This window comes from Cebus imitator, unplaced genomic scaffold (assembly GCF_001604975.1).
Source record: "Cebus imitator isolate Cc_AM_T3 unplaced genomic scaffold, Cebus_imitator-1.0 Scaffold61, whole genome shotgun sequence".
Taxonomy (NCBI): domain Eukaryota; kingdom Metazoa; phylum Chordata; class Mammalia; order Primates; family Cebidae; genus Cebus; species Cebus imitator.
The window spans coordinates 1,042,464-1,061,545 of record NW_016107376.1 but is presented as its reverse complement, the minus strand read 5'-3'; the positions used below and the strand labels follow the sequence as shown (position 1 = coordinate 1,061,545).

Sequence of the window (19,082 nt, the reverse complement as noted above, 5' to 3'; positions counted from 1 at the left end):
TTATTACAGCTTTTGCCTCACTTTTCTGTTTCATAATTTTCTCATCTCTAAAACATAGAGGTATTCTAAAAAATACTGTGATTAATGATAACTTTTGCTCAGGGCAGCATTCCCCAACCTAAAATGCATTGCAAAATAATAAACTTCATAAATTTCTTACCAAGACCTGAGAAGCATAGATGAGAAGTCAGAAGAAATAAATTACATTGACTAAATAGGTATTTAGAGGAGGAAATGTGTGAAATGCTAAAATAGTTTATCAACTTTGAAACTGGGATCAGATTTGTAGGGAAATGAACTTATATAACCCATGGAAATAGCTGTGTGTATAGCAAACCAAAATAGTCTATTTCTGTGTTGCTATCAGGATAGCATTACAAGGCTTCAAATATTACATGATACAGTGAGATTACTGCAATTTTAACTTGTATGTTTTAAAGTCAGCAAACTTCTATTTTCTGTATCATTTATTTGGAAATATTTTCCAGGTACCTCCAGTGGGCGCTGTGATTTCGAATTTGATCTTTGCTCCTGGGAGCAGGAGAAAGATGAGGACTTTTACTGGAATCTGAAAGCTAGCAGCATCCCCGTAGCAGGCACAGAGCCAGCAGCAGATCACACCTTGGGAAATTCATCTGGTCATTACATCTTTATACAGAGTTTATTCTCTCAGCAGCCCATGAAAGCAGCCAGAATTTCAAGCCCCGTTATAAGCAAGAGAAGCAAAAACTGCAAGGTATGGGGAAAATCAAACCAGTCAACCAAAAAAGTACAGAATTATTGTGAGCAACTGTTGATAAATTTATGTACAGAAAATAGAATGGCTGGGGCCAGGGAAAAGATGAGTTTGAATGTATTCAACTTTGAATATGTGAGGGAGGGAAAAGACATAGTTCAGAATGAAAGGAAAGGGTTGCTGTAACTGTTGGAAGAAGAATTTCTCCTATGTATAAATTCCATGGATATTGAACCATTGGAAACCATTGGAAAATTCCATGGTTGTTAATCATAACCATGAATACACCTTGGCAAATACATAAGTAATGTATCAGTTGTTTTCTCTTCAGAAGTTTAGTACTTGATAAAACTATAGAAATTTTACAAACAGAAATAGAATTAACAATATATAATTAAATATCTCTAAGAATGAATATTAGAGATAGAGCCACAAAAAAATGTTGGATAGGTCTTTATGAAAAACAAAAAGGATCCTGAACTTAGATCTAAAGCAAGTAGAATAATTTCTTTAGGAGAGAAGAAAACATGACATCGTCATTAGCCTGTGAAAATTTCATGAAAACATCTGTGGAGAATTAAAAGTATAAATAAAGTTGTATGGCTCTATGGGAAAAGCAGCAGCCTCATATAACTACACATTTACAGGGTTTTCCACTTTGTTTATTGTTTGCTTTTTTGTTTATTTTCGTAAAAGACTTTAGTCAGCTAGGCTAGGAACTAAATTTAGGTTTCCATATAGTACAAACTAAGTGTTTAGAGATCACTTCACAAGCACTCAGATCTCTTGCTTGCAAGAGATGGATACAGAAATAAATATGTCATTTATTTGTATTTACAATAAGAAATGTAGTCTCTGCAATTTCTGGACACATGTATTCCGATAGGGTGTTCCCCAACGTTTGAACTCTGAAAGGCAAGAGAATTACATCCAGAAAATTACTAGCTGATCAGATAAGGCTGGTAGACAATTGTGTGATTTAAACCTTCACTGACTCCAACTTTAACTTCCTTCCTCCCTCCCTTTTTCTCTCCCTCCTCTCTCTCTCTCTCTCTCCTTCTTTCTTTTTCTCTGTTTCTCTCACTCTATTGCCCAGGCTGAAGTGCAGTGATAAGGGCTCACTGCAACCTCCACCTCCCAGGTTCAAGTGATTCTTCTGCCTCAGCCTTCTGAGTAGCTGGGATTACAGGTGCACACCACCACGCCCAGCTAATTTTTATATTTTCAGTAGAAATGGGGTTCACCAGGTTGCCCAGGCTGGTTTCAAACTCCTGACCTCAGGTGATCTACCCACTTCAGCCTCACAAAGTGTTCGTATTACAAGCAAGAAACACTGTGCCCAGCCCAATACTTCTCTGTGCCTGTGTCCACAACTGACAGAGCCCTAACCATGGGAGAGAGACATATCAAACAGCCTTCAGCAACTTACCACTGCACAGTATTGGTACATGTTAAAATTTTACTTTGTCTGAAGAGTTTTTCTGTCTCATTGTAAGTTGATTTTATAGTTTAACTCTCATAGAGCAATTTCATCTATCACATAGACAGTGAAGATTTTCTGCAAGGGAAGTGACATAATCAATGAGGGGTTTAGTGATAGAACTTGGTCAGCAGTCTAGAATGAAAGGAAATCTGTGGAGAATTAAAAGTATATAGAACGTAAAAGGTTGTATGGCTCTTTGGGGAAAGCAGCAGCCTCATATAACTACAAAACTTTACTTAATTAAGTTGGCAATAATTAAGTTTTTATCAAGTGTAGTTTTTATCTGTTTTTTGCTGTCTTCCAATACTTGGTACTTTCTCAGCAATAAAACCCAAGCACACAAGAATTTCTGTATGTTGGCTATCTATAAATTTAGCACTATGCGTCTATAGATATTCTGAAAAGCACAAATTAGTTTTAGTCTTATAAACCTATCTAAATATTAAACACGAAATGTGAAAATTTCAGGTCAACCTCCAAACTTTTCTATTTAGACTCTTCTGAAAATGTCCCGTGGATGTTTTTCATACTGTGGTAACTCAGGATTTAATCCATCGCTATTTTCCCCTGGTGCCACAACTAGAGTCCCCAATGTTTTAAACATCTGTGTGAGAATAATGAAGTATTCCTAGAATAAATGTCAAAAAATTAATGATGAATGGCTCACTTGATGAATATTTATGATATAGATTGAATAAGAACAAGTAAGGAAAGATTCTGCTGGGAAATCTTGGGTTTCTTATTAAAAATATATTCATCAGGTAAGCAGACTGACCTCCCAGATTTTTATGAGAATCACCTCTGTCCTTTCACCTTGTGGAATACCTTTTAAGCAGTGATAATCATTTTTTTTTCTTTGTGAGGGTTGGTGTATGGGGAGGATGCATATAGAGACTGATGAGAGAAGACATCAGACCTTAATGATTTTTTTTTTTTTTTTAAGATGGAATCTCAATTTTTTGCCCAGGCTGGGTTACAGTGGTGTGATACCTGCTCACTGCAACCTCTGCCTCCCAGGTTCAAGCAATTCTCCTGCCTCCTGAGTATCTGGCACTGCAGGCATGCATCACCATACTCAGCTGTTTTTGTTGTTGTTGTTGTTGTAGTTTTAGTAGCGATGGGATTTCACCAAGTTGGCCAGGCTGGTCTCAAACCCCTGACCTCAGGTGATCCGCTTGCCTTGGCCTCCCAATGTGTTCAGATTACAGGCATGAGCCACCATGCCTGACCAATGATTAGCAGATTTCATGCCTGACCAGTGCTTAGCAGATTTTTACTCACTCTTACTATCCTGTGTTTAGGCTTTGTCGTCACCAGGTGTTCCCTCCGGAAATAGGGGTGTTGGTGCATCTGTTTGCATATTAACCTAATGGCATCATTCAGCAAATAACCTGAAGAAGTTACAGATATATTTACTGAGATATAAAACATATACCTCATATTTGTTGCACATATAAGACAAACCCAAAAGGAGGTAGAAGACCCTCTTTGTAGCTGCAAGGGGTGTGCCGCACAGGTGGCCCTGGAGTCCCCGCACAGGTGGCCCTGTGCATGCTGTCCAAGAGGCTGGGCCCTGGTCACTTTGTTTCTCACTCAAATGAGTCATGGCACCCAAGTTTCACCAGTACCAGGACAATTCATAATGGTCATGGAGCTCATGTTGGAAAAGTTAGTCAATAGAACAAATATTTTGGGGTCATAGAATAATATTTGAAGATTTCATCAGCGGGAAGATGGGTAGAGTCACTGCATGGCTCATCTATTCTTAGTCTATCCTTTCTGAATTCATGTGTTGCATATATTACTGAATGGTGCTCATTTTTCCTCTTGTAGAGTATAATATACATGACCATTACTATTTCAAACATATCTTTTTCCTGTGTGCAGATCACTCTCGTCACTGTTTTTCCTCATTCACACAATTGACAAGACAGAAGCTTTAAAGGCATTGAATTCCTACTACCCCTAACCCGTCCTGTTCTTTTCCCAGAATTTTTCCTGACTTTTTCTACTGTGTAACAATCACTAAAAATCTAGTAAATTCTATCTTTGCAACATTGAAATATTAATCCCTGAAAATACTTTTAATTTTTACTCAGAGAAAAGCTCTCCAGGCTGTTCTGCAAAGCCCTATTTGTAGCATTTCAAGTAAAATTTGGATAATTATTGTTCTGATGGTTTTGCTGTATTTAAATGGAGCCTGGAGAATCTTATAGAACTGAAAAAGTTTCCAGTATAAGAATGGCAATGAAATAAGCAAAAGAAGAAAAGAAAATGATTTAAGTTTCATGAGATTAAAAAATATCTTCTTTCACTCCTGTTATTTCTTAATCATGAAAAGTCTATATATTGCATTGCAATTTAATGACCTTATATTCCTTTGACAAAGGGCTCTAAGAGTTTATGGAGGAATCTTGCTTATAGAAGTCACAGAAAGAAAGTAAACTCAGCCCTTTTTTCCAACTAAATTTTTATTTGATTCTTATTCTACTGTCTCCCCTACGTTGCAACATATGATTCAAGGCTGCTCTGACTTCACTCACTGTTAAGGTGCACACAGAGCAAGAGAATAAACAGGTGTAATTTTCCTCCAGAAATCTGTTAATAAAGAAGAGGACAATATGATAGAATTGAAAATAAAATCACATTAATTATACTAATATATGTAATATTCCTATTCTTGATTACAGATTATTTTTCATTATCACATGTATGGAAATGGCATTGAGGCACTCACCTTAATGCAGGTGTCAGTCACAAACCAAATGAAGGTTTTATTTAACCTCACTGTAGAACAAGGCAATTTCTGGCAGAGGGAAGAATTGTCGCTGTTTGGTGATGAAGACTTCCAACTCAAATTCGAAGGTAGAATTGGAAAAGGTCAGCGTGGCGACATTGCACTTGATGACATTGTACTTACGAGGAATTGTCTGTCACTCCATGAATCCATGCAAGAAGAACTAGCATTGCCTCTTCCAACAGGTACATTCTGATTTGTGTGTTTTTGGTATTTTTGCATGGTGAAAGGTGAAAGGAAGAAAGATAATGCAAAAAAAAAAAAATAGCATAACCACCCAGTAATTTATTGCTTTTGTAAAGAAAATATAAGATTTTTTAAACTTAAAAAAAATTTCTCAAGCCTTTGGTCATAAAAATGGCTTTCACATTTTCCCCAATCTTTCGTCTGTTTATCAGTTCCCGGCTTCTCTGTTTAGTCAGCTTCCTCTGAGATCAATAAAATAAGACTCCTTTGTTTGCAGTCTCCTTCAGAATTTAATCCTAAACAAACATCTATTCACTTCCAATAAAACATAAGTAAATTGAGGACAGAGTTATTCAATTTTATTTAGACATTTTTGTGGTTATATTTGCCACCTTCTTCATGGACCCATGGGCATGCCAATTTGATACTGAAACAGAGTAGATGATTGAATGTGTCCCTATCCTTTTAACCTAAAATAACTTTTGATTATTAATCTAAAGAATTTTATTCAAATGTTGAGTTAGCAGACGTTCAATATAATTTATACAGAGACAATGTTGTAAGTGGAATTGGCAAGCACCATTAACCAATATAATATTAAAGGTCTGAAATGAAAATAAATGCAAAAAATATTATTAAAATGACAAAGGAATAAATTTTGTTAGGCATTGATATGGCAGATATTTTTCTTTTCTTTTCTTTCCTTTTTTTTTTTTTTTTTTTTTTTTTTGGAGATGGAGTCTAGCTCTGTCACCCAGACTGGAGTGCGCTAGTGCAGTCTGAGCTCACTGCAACCTCTTCCTCCTGGGCTCAATTTATCCTCCTACCTCAGGCTCCTGAATAGCTGGGTCCACAGGCATGCTCCACCACACCCAGCTAATTTTTGTTGTTTTTTTGCAGAGATGGGGTCTCACTATGTTGCCTGTGTTGGTCTCAAACTGCTGGGCTCAAGAGATCCACCTGCCTTGGCCTCCCAAAGTGCTGGAATTATAGGTGTGAGCCACCATGTCCAGCAGATAGTAATTTCTTAAACCATGAGTTTAGTGTGGAAAACAAAAGTGTAGTTTCATTAATATTTAAGTTATATTTATTATATTTGATCAATTTGAAAATGCTTTATTAAACACAAACTAATTTGTTTGCTCTGGCTTGTAACATAGTAGGTGGAATGGGCAATGTTGCCATTTCTGCCTTCCCATTTATTTCAAAGAGAGTATTTTCATTTGGTTACAAGGAAGTTTCTAGATAAATCTTTTCCAGTGGACAATTAGTTAAACATGCTCTTTGCCTGATAGGCTTCTAACTCTATATGGAATAGTGTATAGGAAAGCAAATAAACATTTTAAGACTGTAGTGGAAGGGAAATATATGTAGGTGGATTTAATGCAAAGGTGATTCACATGCCCAGGACTACTCTACTTCTCCAAGAAAATCTTTGCCTTTCATTCTGTGTGGGATGTTTGGTGGCAGATATAGGTTTATGTAAGTCCTGGTCCTTTGTAGAGTAATTATTTGATCATAATAAAAAATAATCTTCTAGGATCCAATTGATGAGGAAGCAAAAGTTTTCTTTTTTCTTTTCTTTTTTTTTTTTTTGGAGAGACAGGTTTTGTCATGTTGGCCAGGCTGATCTCAAACTCTTGAGCTCAAAGCGATCCACCTGCTTCAGCCTCCCAAAGTCCGGAAATTACAGGCAGGAGCCTCCATGCTGAGCTCAAGGGAGCAACATGTTTTTTTTTTCCTAAAAGAACATTAAACCACTTTAAAATTTAATAAGCAACTAATGAACAGGATACAAGAGAAACAAACCAATCTTCTTGGAGATTTTAAGACCTTAAGCTAGTAAAATATTGAATTAGGTCAGTTTTTAGAAAACATCCAACAGGAAAATTTTAAAGTATGTACAAAATAGTATTGATTATACGTTAATTATCAAATTAAGGGTGCACATGAATCATGCAGCCCTCTTTGAATATCAGAATATTTGAGGGGTTGTATTAAAATTTTTAATGAATATATTTTTTTAAAATGTTCTTAAAAAATCATTCTTAAAAATAATAGGAAATGGTAAGTAGGTAGGAAAAAAATGCCCTGATAAGTTTAATATTGAGTAGGATATAACTAAATGCCAGGAGAAATATTTAAACATTATGCAGTACTGAGCACTACATTGTATTCCTTCTGTATAACTGAATGTTTATACCCATTAACCAACCTCTCTTTTTCCCTCCTCCCCACTACACTTTCCAACCTCTGGTAACTACCATTCTACTCTACCTTTGTGCAATCAATTTTTTTAGTTCTCACATATGAGTGAGAACACATGATATTTTTCTCTGTGCCTGGCTTATTTCACTTAACATAATATCGTCCAGTTCCATCCGTGTTGCAAATAGGATAAGTATAATTAATAATTTATTGTATATTTCCAGATAACTAGAGGAATGGATTTGGAATGTTCCCAACATTTAAAAAAATGATAAATATTTGAGATGATGGTGATCCCAATTACCCTGATTTGATTATTACATGTTGCATCCTTGTATTAAAATATCACATATCCCCCTAAGCATGTATATTTATTATGTATCTATAAAGATTAAAAATAAGAATTCCTGGACATGTACAAGTATGAAGAAATAAAAAGAAATTTGGAGAAGAAGCAATAAAAAAGCTTTTATGAGGTTGTAGAGAAAACTAAAGAAAACATTCAGCTGGGGATATCTAATCTGAAATGTATTTACAGGATGCTCAAGAGTTTGGAACCACACTTAGAGCTCATAGGAGGGAAAGATCCCTTCAGTATGTAAGGCAGGGCCGGTGGAATCGGAGCACTGGAGGACCAGATGAAGGATATGCTGCTGAGAGTGTTGTAGGCAGGCTAAAAGGCATAGGAAAGAACAGGGATGGTGTCATGCAGACTGCAGGGTGGGCTGTGGGTGATAATTTGGCTGAGGTGGGCACCTTGTGTAGCTATCTGAGATATTACAAAGGACATAGAGCCAAATTGTGGACCACCTTGAGTATTAGTTTAATTTTTTCTCAGAATGTACCTACGTTGAAAGGTTATTAAATAGTCTTAGAAAACAAAGAATAAACAAAGAATTTAATATAAAAATATAAAAGTTAATATAAAAGGTTAATTGTATTAAATGTTAATATAATTGATTACATTAAAATTAAAAAGTGCTTTCATATAGAGTATGATAACTTATGGGAATATTTTCAGTAGAAAGACTCCAAGAAAAACAACTGAATAACTTTATTTCTATGGTTAGGAGCATGCCAAAAATTGAGATGAGGTACAGTAATATATGTATAGTTATCTCCACTGTAATGCTTACATTCAAGTGAAGCAGATGAAAATAAATGCATGTAGAGTTCACTTTCCTACAAACTACTTGATGTACCTTTAATTGTGCCTTAAGAAACTTTACCTGTTTTTTGGTAAAAATGAAATGCTAAACTTCGTTTAGAGACTCAAGCTGTGAAATGATTTTGAAACATCTTAACTTCATTGTGAGTTTAGAAGACTCTGCAGGCATATGTATATATGCCCTTCCCTAAAAATATATATTAATGTGTGTGTGTATGTGTATAAATGTGTGTGTGTGTGTGTGTGTGTGTGTGTGTGTGTGTATATATATATATATGAAAGTATACATACACACACACACACACACATACACACATATATACTGGGGTTAGTCAGGGTTGGAACGTAGACAATATAAGTCACTCTCAATATTTTAAGCAGAGTGCCGTTCGATGGAGAGAATTTTATGTGTGTAAATTGTTGAAATGGTTGGATAAATGAGCTCTAATGAGGTCTTCCAGAAATGGCTCCCAGCATTGGCTCTCCATGAGACCAACTATTAATAGAGAAGTTACAGGACATCTTTCTTGGTGAGATATATTTCTATCTATATCTATGCATGTCTGTATTTATCATTTATATCTATATGAAGTTGTAGAACATCTTTCTTGGTGAGGTACATCTATATCTATGTATATGTATATATATTTGTATTTCTATATCTAACATCTATCCATATCTATATGGAGGGGAGGGTAAAGCCAGAGGTGCAAATAGTGGTATCTTGAACAAATAAAAAGCCAGAATGTTTATATTCATGGAAGTCGGTGCAAGCAAGTTAAGGAATACCATTAATTTCCAATAGAGTCACAAATGTAAGTCACATATTTACTTTTACGTTTTCTAAGTCACATTTTTTTTAAATGAAATTAATTTTAATAATATATTTTAATTAAGTCTACCCAAGTTTTATCAGCTTAATACAAAATCATGCCTGTAATCACAGCACTTGGGGAGGCTGAGGTCAGGAGTTCAAGACCAGCCTGGCCTATATGGCAAAACCCAGTCTCTACTAAAAATACAAAAATTAGCTGGGTATAGTGGCAGGCACCTGTAATCCCAGCTACTTGGGAGGCTGAGGCAGGGAGAATTGCTTGAACTTGGGAGGTGGAAGTTGCAGTGAGCTAAGTAAGTTCTTGCCATTGTACAGCAGCCTTGGCCACAGAGTGAGACTCCATCTCAAAAAAAAAAAAAAAAAAAAACAAAAAATGGCACCTCAGGGTCAAATGTGAAAGCGTAGACACCATATTCATATTCTAGTGAATTAGGTATTAATATCAGACTCTCCTCTTATTAGCTATGTTTATATAATTTATCTGAGACAGTTTCCTCATCTATAAAGCAGAGATAATTTCCATGTGTTTCATAGGCTCCAAGGCTCTTAAGAATTATAAGAGATAACTGCCCAGGAAATTTATTCAACATCTGACATATGGTAGCTATTTTTCAATAAAAATAATGTCATTTTACATTATCCTATATTTTTTATATTTTTACCTGTATTCTGTAGTTGATGTAAACATTTGACAGAAAACCTCATTTATTTGCATTTTATTAAGAACATGTTTCTTTCATTTGTCTTGGCAAAATTTTATTTCTTGCAGATATCACAAGCATATCCTTATTTTATATTACATTATAACCATTCAATCTTATTTACTGAAAACTTGTCGTTTATTTTTGATGTCTCATGAGTAGTGTATGTACGTGTATCTTTGAAATATTTAATGATTCTTAATTTCTCATTACTGCAAAAACGCTTAACTTAGAATTTGCACAGAACAAACCAGGATAAATGGCCTTATGTTTCACCAACAGTAAGAACATCCATTAAACTTTAGGAAATGGCTCTAGTATACACAGACTTTTCATTTCTATTCATGTGTGTAGGCCAACAACTCCATCAAGGATAGCTTAAAATAGAAAAGACAAGAGGGAAATATGTATGTATTTAGGAAGATGCAATTGAGCAGAATCTGGAATCAGTGATTCTAATTAATCAAAATAGACCTAGGGCTTTATTAGCAAAAGTAATATTAAATTATTATTAAGTCCCTATGAGTCATATTTAAGAGCTTATTTTGATGGCAGTTTTGTTAATTGCTGAATGATGAAGGATAAAAATAATTAATGAATTTTAATAAGAAAAAGACAACCAACCTTCATCTTTTAAATGTCCATAAGCAAATTCAACCATGGTCATTTTCTCTACTTACTCACAAATATTTAATAAACCCTATGCATATACAATCAGGGCAGGAGTCAAGTCATGTGTGTTGGGGTGTGTGTGTGTGTTTGTGTGTGTGTGTGGGGGGAGGACTTAATCAGCACAGCTACTTCCAAATAGGGGTTATTTAATATATCTATTTTTGGATATACCTGTAACATAATAAAATTTCTTTAAAAAATATATGTAAAACAGTGAGGACTGAATAGATTAGCTCATCCCGCAGGTCACTCATTTCCCTGCAATATTTAGCAGTGCTTTAAAACTAGTACTTAGCGATGAGAATGCTGGTGCAGCAACTCAGTCAGAGTCCTGAGTTAGGAATATCTGGCTGGTTGTATATGGCTCAGTAATTTAGTGAAACCTATACATGCTGTTTAGTGCAAAGTACATGTGTTACGCTCTGAGATTTAAAGACATGTACTTGGATCTTGACACTGCTTACTAACTGTGTGATGTCAGGTAGCCTACTTAATCTCTCTAATTCCTATCTTTATTTTCTGTAAAATTGGGACTATTGGAATCTACTGCTGAGTGATTTGAAAAATAAATCCGATAGTAACATATAGCACTTCTTGAACAATGCATGGCATATGGTTGGTGTTTGGTGTTACTTTTTTTTTTTTTTTTTTTTTGGTCTTTTTTTTTGTGTGTGTGTGTGTTTGTGTGTGTGTGTGTGTGTGTGTGTGGTTTTTTTTTTTTTTTTTTTTTTTTTTGGCGTCTCTTTATTCCTGCTAAGGAGACTATGAAATTAAACTATATACATGTTAACATTTCTTAAAAGCATATTTTATACTTGCTCTTCTTTTTTCCTCATGTTGTTTTCAGTACCCAAAGCAAAGGTTCGGATCTCCTTTGCCTCCCTGTTCTTTTCAGAGTGAAAAAATAGCTTTCAAAAAATCCATAAAATGTCTAATTGCTGAACGTGATGCTTTAATTGATTATTCATAATAAGAAATGGAGAAGAGAGAGCAGTCACAATAAAGATCCAGAGATAGAATTGACATGATGGCCACTGATGGTTGAAGGAGACAAAGAAGAGATTATAGTTTTGAACCTAGAAAACCTTATAGAATAGAACTGAGATTCAGAGAAGTTGATGAGTTGGCTGGATATAATGTGTGTGGGAAAGAGAAAATAAGTTCATTATTTAAAATATTGGCCTACCCCATGGAATATTTTCCAAATTAATGTCTTCCCAATAAAACACTACTTGGTTTTTAATACCCGAACTTCACAGAATGCCTCCTTTTGCTTTTGTTTTTGGTTTTTGATTAATATCTGTATTGGAAATACATATTGACCTCACCCCAAACTCACTAGGCTAGTGTTCATACAGTATGTTGTGCAAGAAAAATCACAAGTTCCATTCTAAATACAGGTTCCATTCCAAACTGGTAGACAAAGACATTTTGAAGATTTTGTGGAGTAGAAATGGAGGATGCTCATCATGGGTGTTGCTGGAAGTGGGAGAAAAACAGCACAGCATCAGATACCCGGTGGGGCAATACTTTATTGCACAGTTCTTCCAAATAAATTTCACAATTGTTTTTCCTGTGTAGTCATATTTTTGTCTAATTAGAACTATAAATGGCCCTAGAAGTTGAGAAAGTGTTGGAGAAAATTGTGGAGAGGAAAGCAAAGCAAGCGAAAAAAACATATCACAATGTAGGTGAAGGTAAAAGAATAAAGGATTTCGACCAAGGAGAGCTGGATTTGATGAAGTAGATGAAAAAAAAAATAAAGAACTCTTGGAAAAATCTAACTGAGGGATTCATCACCAAGTTTGTTTATATAAACATGTAATATTAGTCTCAAGAAGACAGCAGTGAAAACCCAAAAAACCAGCTCACACTGATAGACATCACTGGTTATGGCCCCTGCAAATGTCATGATAAACATTACAGCTTTATTCGTTTCACCGGATTCATGTGCATTTTAAGAACTTAGAATAATGGTAGATATGTAATACATTATAATCATCCTCATTTATATAATGAGAAATGTAAAAGGTAAAAATATAATAATTACTATAATTATAACAGGAAATTGCCTCTAGGATATAGCATTTCATTTACATAAGCGGGACATCTGACTTTCAGGAACACGTTACTAGCAGTATATAAGTGGGGGCTGTGCTTTCAGTTCTCCATGGGAGATAGTCGTGTATATATTTGGTCAGCACTTGGATCTGTGAGACTTCAGATCTCTGAATGGCCAGGGATGAACTGAGCCTTTTAAGTTCTGAAAGTTCTGTTTCTTTTCTGCCACCTAGGGATATTTAAAAACTGCTTGTCTTCTATTCATGCATCTAATAGCAAATAACCGAAATAGCTCCACAGCCTCTCTCCTTTAAATATGAGAGATTTCCTTTTTTTTTGTATATTTGTCCCAAGAACTAAAATTTCTTCATTATGGCAGCTGGATGCCTACCCATCCCTCCTCACTCTCATTCCCAAATTCCTCTATTGGTAGTGTAACTATATTTTACCTATCCTCCTCCTTCTGATTTCAGATGTTACAGAGCAGAAATTGTACAAAATTCTGTATGGCTTACATAGAAAACACTGCTGGAAATACTACCTAATATTTATAATATAATTAAAATTGGTTTCGAATGTAACAAAACATAGTAAACAGTCTTATAAGTGCATCGATTTATTTGCCCAGTGCATCAATTTAAAAATGCATGACATCATTATGTATTAATAGAATGCTTTAGGCAGAAATAGTAATAATATTACATGTTATCAATTATATTGCGTATTAGTATACTGTAATATTAGCTCATAGTAGCATAGTATTATTTTAAAATTTCCCTTTTGTTGTTGAGGTTAAGGTAACCAATTAAGTTTTTATTTAAAATTCATTCTTTCATATAGCTTTACTGTGGTCTGATTATTTCACAGATTAACTATATAAAAGCAGTACTGCTGCCTAAACAATGTATCATTATTTTATCAAGTCACCCAAGGTTGGAGGGTTGGTCGTCTGCCATTTGCTCCTCAACAGCCATTCTCTTCTGCTTATTGTAATAATAAAACTCCCAATACTTAGATAGACACATAGCTAAACAGAGTAAAGACTTTATAGTCCCAGTCTTTGTTATCACCAGTGTGGAATATGTGAATAAATTTTGGCCAATAGAATATGAACAGATATTATACATAATCTATAAGTTGTGTAATATATAGTTTTTTGAAATTTTTACATATATATTTCTGAAAGGCATTGTTCTATAATTGTCTTTTTAAAGTATTTGTTCCTATAATTATATTCACTCATAGTATGTATTATGTGCATATGTATAGGCATGTATGAAACATATTTACAGGTATTGATCGACTTATGACCTATGCAACTTACGATCATTTGACTTTACGACCACAATCGCTAGCCACGACTGCTCCACGTCTGGCAGTGCAAACGTTGCCCAGCTGGGCGTACGACAGTGCGGAGCAGCTTCCGGCAGCACTACCATCTCCACGTGCATACAGCCTACTCAACTTACGACCAAATCATGTTACGACCGGTCTGTCGGAACCAATCGTGGTTGTAAGTCGAGCACTAGCTGTACATAGTTATTTTGTATTTTCTCTCATTAAAATTTCAGCATCATGGTGCTAGGGATAACTTGTTAATTGCTTTGCTTACTGTCTGGATCATAGTTGGAGCTCAGTAAGTACTTCTTAAATAAATGAATGGGAAAGGCAAAGGGAATTCCTACAGATATGAGTATACATAAGGTCTAATGGGCAGCTCATTCAGCTTGGTTCTGGAGTCATAAACTGAAGGAAGTGTTCCAGAACACATATAAGTGAAGTGAACAATTGCATCGGCAAATTGATTATATTTAGAGGAGTTCTGTAACTCAGTTATACAATTAAGTTAAATATAGGAAAAAAGAAATAAGACAAATAATAGTTGTATGAGAACTTAAATCTAGTCATAACATAGTATATGACTAAGTTAATGGCAATATTTATATAGTTATAATATGAACACTGAATATATCTTTAAACAAAAATTGTAACAAGTCTTGGATTGTTGAGGGGAGAAAAGTATACATCTTGGGGAAAGAAATAGCCTAAGACCTATATTCTTAGGAATTACCTTTATCCTATATTCCTCACAGGACAAAGGTAATAGATTATACCTCAAATTGAAAAATTAGCATTATAAACATCTTATTTAGACACACACAGAAAATAACAGAAAAATAGATAAAGATGTTAAAAATGATTTTGTCCAAAGTGTACATAGAGTTAGTGTAGGATGAGACATAGGTGTCTAGAAATAATATTCAGTTGTTTGTTTGTTTTTTGAGACGTAGTTTTGCTCTGTCTTGCAGGCTGGAGTGTAGTGATGCGATCTTGGCTCACTGCAACCTCCACTTCTTGGGTTCAAGCAATTCTTCTGCCTCAGCCTTCTGAGTAGCTGGGATTTGAGGCACCCATCACCATGCTCAGCTAATTTTGTATTTTTGGTAGAGAAAGAGTTTCACTATGTTGGCCAGGATGGCCTCAAACTCCTGACCTCAAGTGATCTGCCTGCCTTAGCCTCCCAAAGTGCTGGGATTACAGGTGTGAGCCACCATGCCTGGCCAATATTCAATTTTTAAAACTCCATTTATGTATTACTTTAATAAAAATATAAATTAAAGGCAAATTTAACTGGATAAGAGGGGTTATGTATAATGAATACATAAGACTGGTCGTTTTTAAAAGCTCAGCAGGTTTCTGAAGACTATGAGATTACTAATCAGTTAAGATATTTTTCACTATCATTATAGTCCTCATAAATAGTCTGTGTGAAGATAATTAATTACATAAATGTGGATATTCGTGTGAATGAAAGTTCCCTGGCCATGCTTATTCTTAAGTGGACTTTTTAAAGATGAAAAGTCTTAAAAAATGTGAATTTACCCTTTTGGGGAAAAAATAATTCGTTGATGAAATTCCAGTAGACAGAGCAGAAAATTAAATGTTGATCTTATTTTTTTCCACGATGTTTCCTCCTTGCATTTCCGCAAATGCTGAATACAAAAAAAGAAAAGAAGGAAGGAAGAAGTAGGAAAAGGAAGAAGGGAGAGAAGGAAGGGGTGAAGGAAGGAAAAAAATGGCAACATAAAACAAGAGGAAAAACATTTCTATATAACATTCTAAGGACGTGCCTTGTCATTGTAGGTGTCTCACACATTTATACTTGCATATGTGCTATTCTTCACTTTGGGTTGTCCTTGGATCCATAGGTTAGACGTTACAGTGTTTTTCTAAAAATTATAAAGGTCAATTAACCAAAAAGCTTTGACAGTTTTTAGTTTTGTGGGTGTAACCCAGACTTCAGCTTGGAATCTGAAAAACTGCAATTTTCTCTTGGTTAGATTTGCACTAGACATACAAGAACACACATTTATCAATTCACAACAATTTGTGATTGGTCTGTTACTCTCACGCTGAATAGTGCAAAAGCAATAGAACTAAATGAGATACAGTTCTTTGCTACTCAGTTAGCATAAATTATTGTTTGCACTGGGAAATTGTTTAAGCGGCTATTTGTGAGGGGACTTTAATTTTGGCATCTTTATTGCCTTCCAAAGAAAGTTCATTTAAATATGTGCATACATTAGCTACTTTTTAAATGTCTTCAGTGACTTAGAGTGTGCATATAAATACACACTACTGTTTTTTAAATGCCTTAGTAATTTAGACTGCATGCATATTACAACAAAGTACTGATATAGAAATCCATTTTCTTGTGATACATAGAACATTTTAATGTTGTAGAAATTATACTGTATAATCTTGCTAGAGTATACAGTTCAGATTTCAATTCATATTAAGCTATAACTTGTTTCAGATAAATTAAAATTTTCAGTGTAATAGTTTACATGATAAATGTTCCCATTAAAGATCTGATGGTTGGTACAAAGCCCAGTAGCACAATTACTATAGGCTGCTTTCTGCAAGCGATAACAAACCTACTTAGTTTATTTCCTGAAGTTCTATGCAAATATTTGAAGCAGTTACAAGATTTTATTTAGTATCACATCTTATTGTGTAAGTGATTTGAAGTATCACTTAAATGACATGCATGTGGTTTAGCACATATGCACACCCACATATACATACACACATATATATATGCTGAACATTTATGGAATCAAGATTTAACCAACTCAGTGTCCTGGGCAGCTCTTTACAGTCCTCACTCTTCAGGATCCGCCATGGTGGTATGCATCTTCCTGGTAGCAAGGTAGATGAAGGGATAAAGAAGCTAGCCAACAGGTACATGCCAGTTGTCCTTTAAGAAAAGTTTCTGGAGGTCATCACAGGACCCATGGGGTTATATATTAGCCAGAACCTAGTAGCGTGATCTTACTACAATTTTTTGGGAAATGGATTTCATTCTGGGCAGCCATGTATCCACCTAAGAATTGTAAATCAGAAGCAAAGGACAGATATAGGGGGCAGACAGTCCCTACCACAGTGCAATGAAAATACATTGTGGAGGAATGGTCACAGAGTAAAATGGGACACATAGTGCTATGATCCTGCACATTTTCTACAGGTAGACTGAAAATCTGGCTATAAGCTTCTTAGTGACCAGTGAGAAAAGAAAATAAAGTTGTGATGTGATTGAACACTCATCACCATAACCAATAACTAGGTCAGTAGAAATACAACTTAGTTGGGAATCTGATAAAATTTTCTATTGATATGTTGTATTTGACCGAGTGTAGAAAGTTATCACAAGACAAAAGTATGCCAGATTTGCAGGGTCATTTATTATGCCGGCGACCACAGAGGACTCACGTCTCTCCAACCTGTGGCGACAACAGGAGGGTGTCACGATTTTTTATACCCGAAAAACCACCTTGGGAGTGGGGGTGAGGGGCGGGGATGGGGATGAAAAGGCTTCAGACATTCCGAGGGCTAGTGGATTCTGTAAATTACCTCCTGGGCAGAGGTGAGGGTGGGGGTCTCCGGACATTCCAAGGGCTAGGGGACTTTTGTCATTCCGTTTGTTACTTAAGTGGTTTACAGAAGTCAAGATAAACATGTGTTTACACATTATCTGGTTAAGGTGGAAATCACAGACCTTAGTTACTTATTACAAGTCACAGGAGCCAGGATGGAACTAGCTTGGGCTGCTTAGTCTGGCAATTGCAGGTAAGCAAAGGCTAGCAATTCTGGCAGTTACTGATAAGAAAATGTAAGCAGCTTTACATAGTTTTGAAGAACAAACAGCAGTTCTATTTACAGAGGCCAAGGACAGTAGTTATTGTAAGGAGAATGGGGCAGCCATTTCAACTTATCTAAAAACAGTTTTGCATTTTATAAAATAGTTTTGCTCTGGTTCTGGCTCTAGGCCAGCACAATATCACAGATATACTTTCAATATTCCCCCAAATAGGTACAATAGATAATTTTAATGTTTCAGATTTTAAAATAATGTTTTTCAATATAAGCCAAGGTGAAATTTACCAATAGCGACTCTAGAGAAATGAAAAGTTAAACAGCAAATGTATACCCAGATATAAGATGGTGTAGCTTGATCTAGTGTGTTTATTATAGAGAAAGGATTTTTTTTTTCTGGTGTGTGTGGGGAGAGAGAGAGAGAGAGAGAGAGAGATAGAGATAGTGTTGGAAGAAAACTTTAATTATAGAACAATACATTGGGGTTGAAAGTAATAGAGCTTAATCTTGTTGATATACCAAAATCACCTGCAAGGCCCTGGATGAAGACAGACATCCTCCCCATACTGCCACCTGCCATGCTCTCATTCTAAGTTGGAAGGTCTCAGGCATAACCGTGCTATCTGTATTTTTTTTAAGTTATACTGATTATTTTGACACATAACTGGTTGAGAATCATGGTTATAAGATTTGAGAATTATTGGTTCCTTGTTATAAGAAGAGAGACCATTTCCTTCCTTGAAAGCCACACACTAACGAAAATCAACTAAGAAAAAATTAAACAAAATCAGACTAGTCAATCCTGTAAACCATGAAGGAACTTGAATTTACAATTTAAAAGTTTCCAAAAAGAAAAATCTCCAGGTGACCAGGGGTGGTGGCTCACACCTGTAATCCCAGCACTTTGAGAGGTCGAGGCAGGTGGATCACGAGGTCAAGAGATCTAGACAATCCTGGTCAACATGGTGAAACCTCATCTCTACTAAAAATACAAAAATTAGCCAGGTGCTGTGGCACACACCTGTAATCCCAGCTACTTGGGAGGCTGAGGCAGGAGAATGGCTTGAACTTGAGAGGG

At 35.4% G+C, this 19,082-nt stretch overlaps 1 protein-coding gene across 1 annotated transcript in view; it reads left to right on the top strand.

Annotated features, from left to right (window-relative positions):
• MALRD1 (MAM and LDL receptor class A domain containing 1) overlaps nucleotides 1-19,082 on the top strand; it is a 538,747-nt gene that overhangs the window by 260,758 nt on the left and 258,907 nt on the right. The window contains exons 25-26 of the mRNA XM_037738994.1: nucleotides 489-736; nucleotides 4,910-5,201. Of these exons, the coding sequence (XP_037594922.1) occupies nucleotides 489-736; nucleotides 4,910-5,201 (540 nt within the window). The remainder of the gene's footprint in view (nucleotides 1-488; nucleotides 737-4,909; nucleotides 5,202-19,082) is intronic.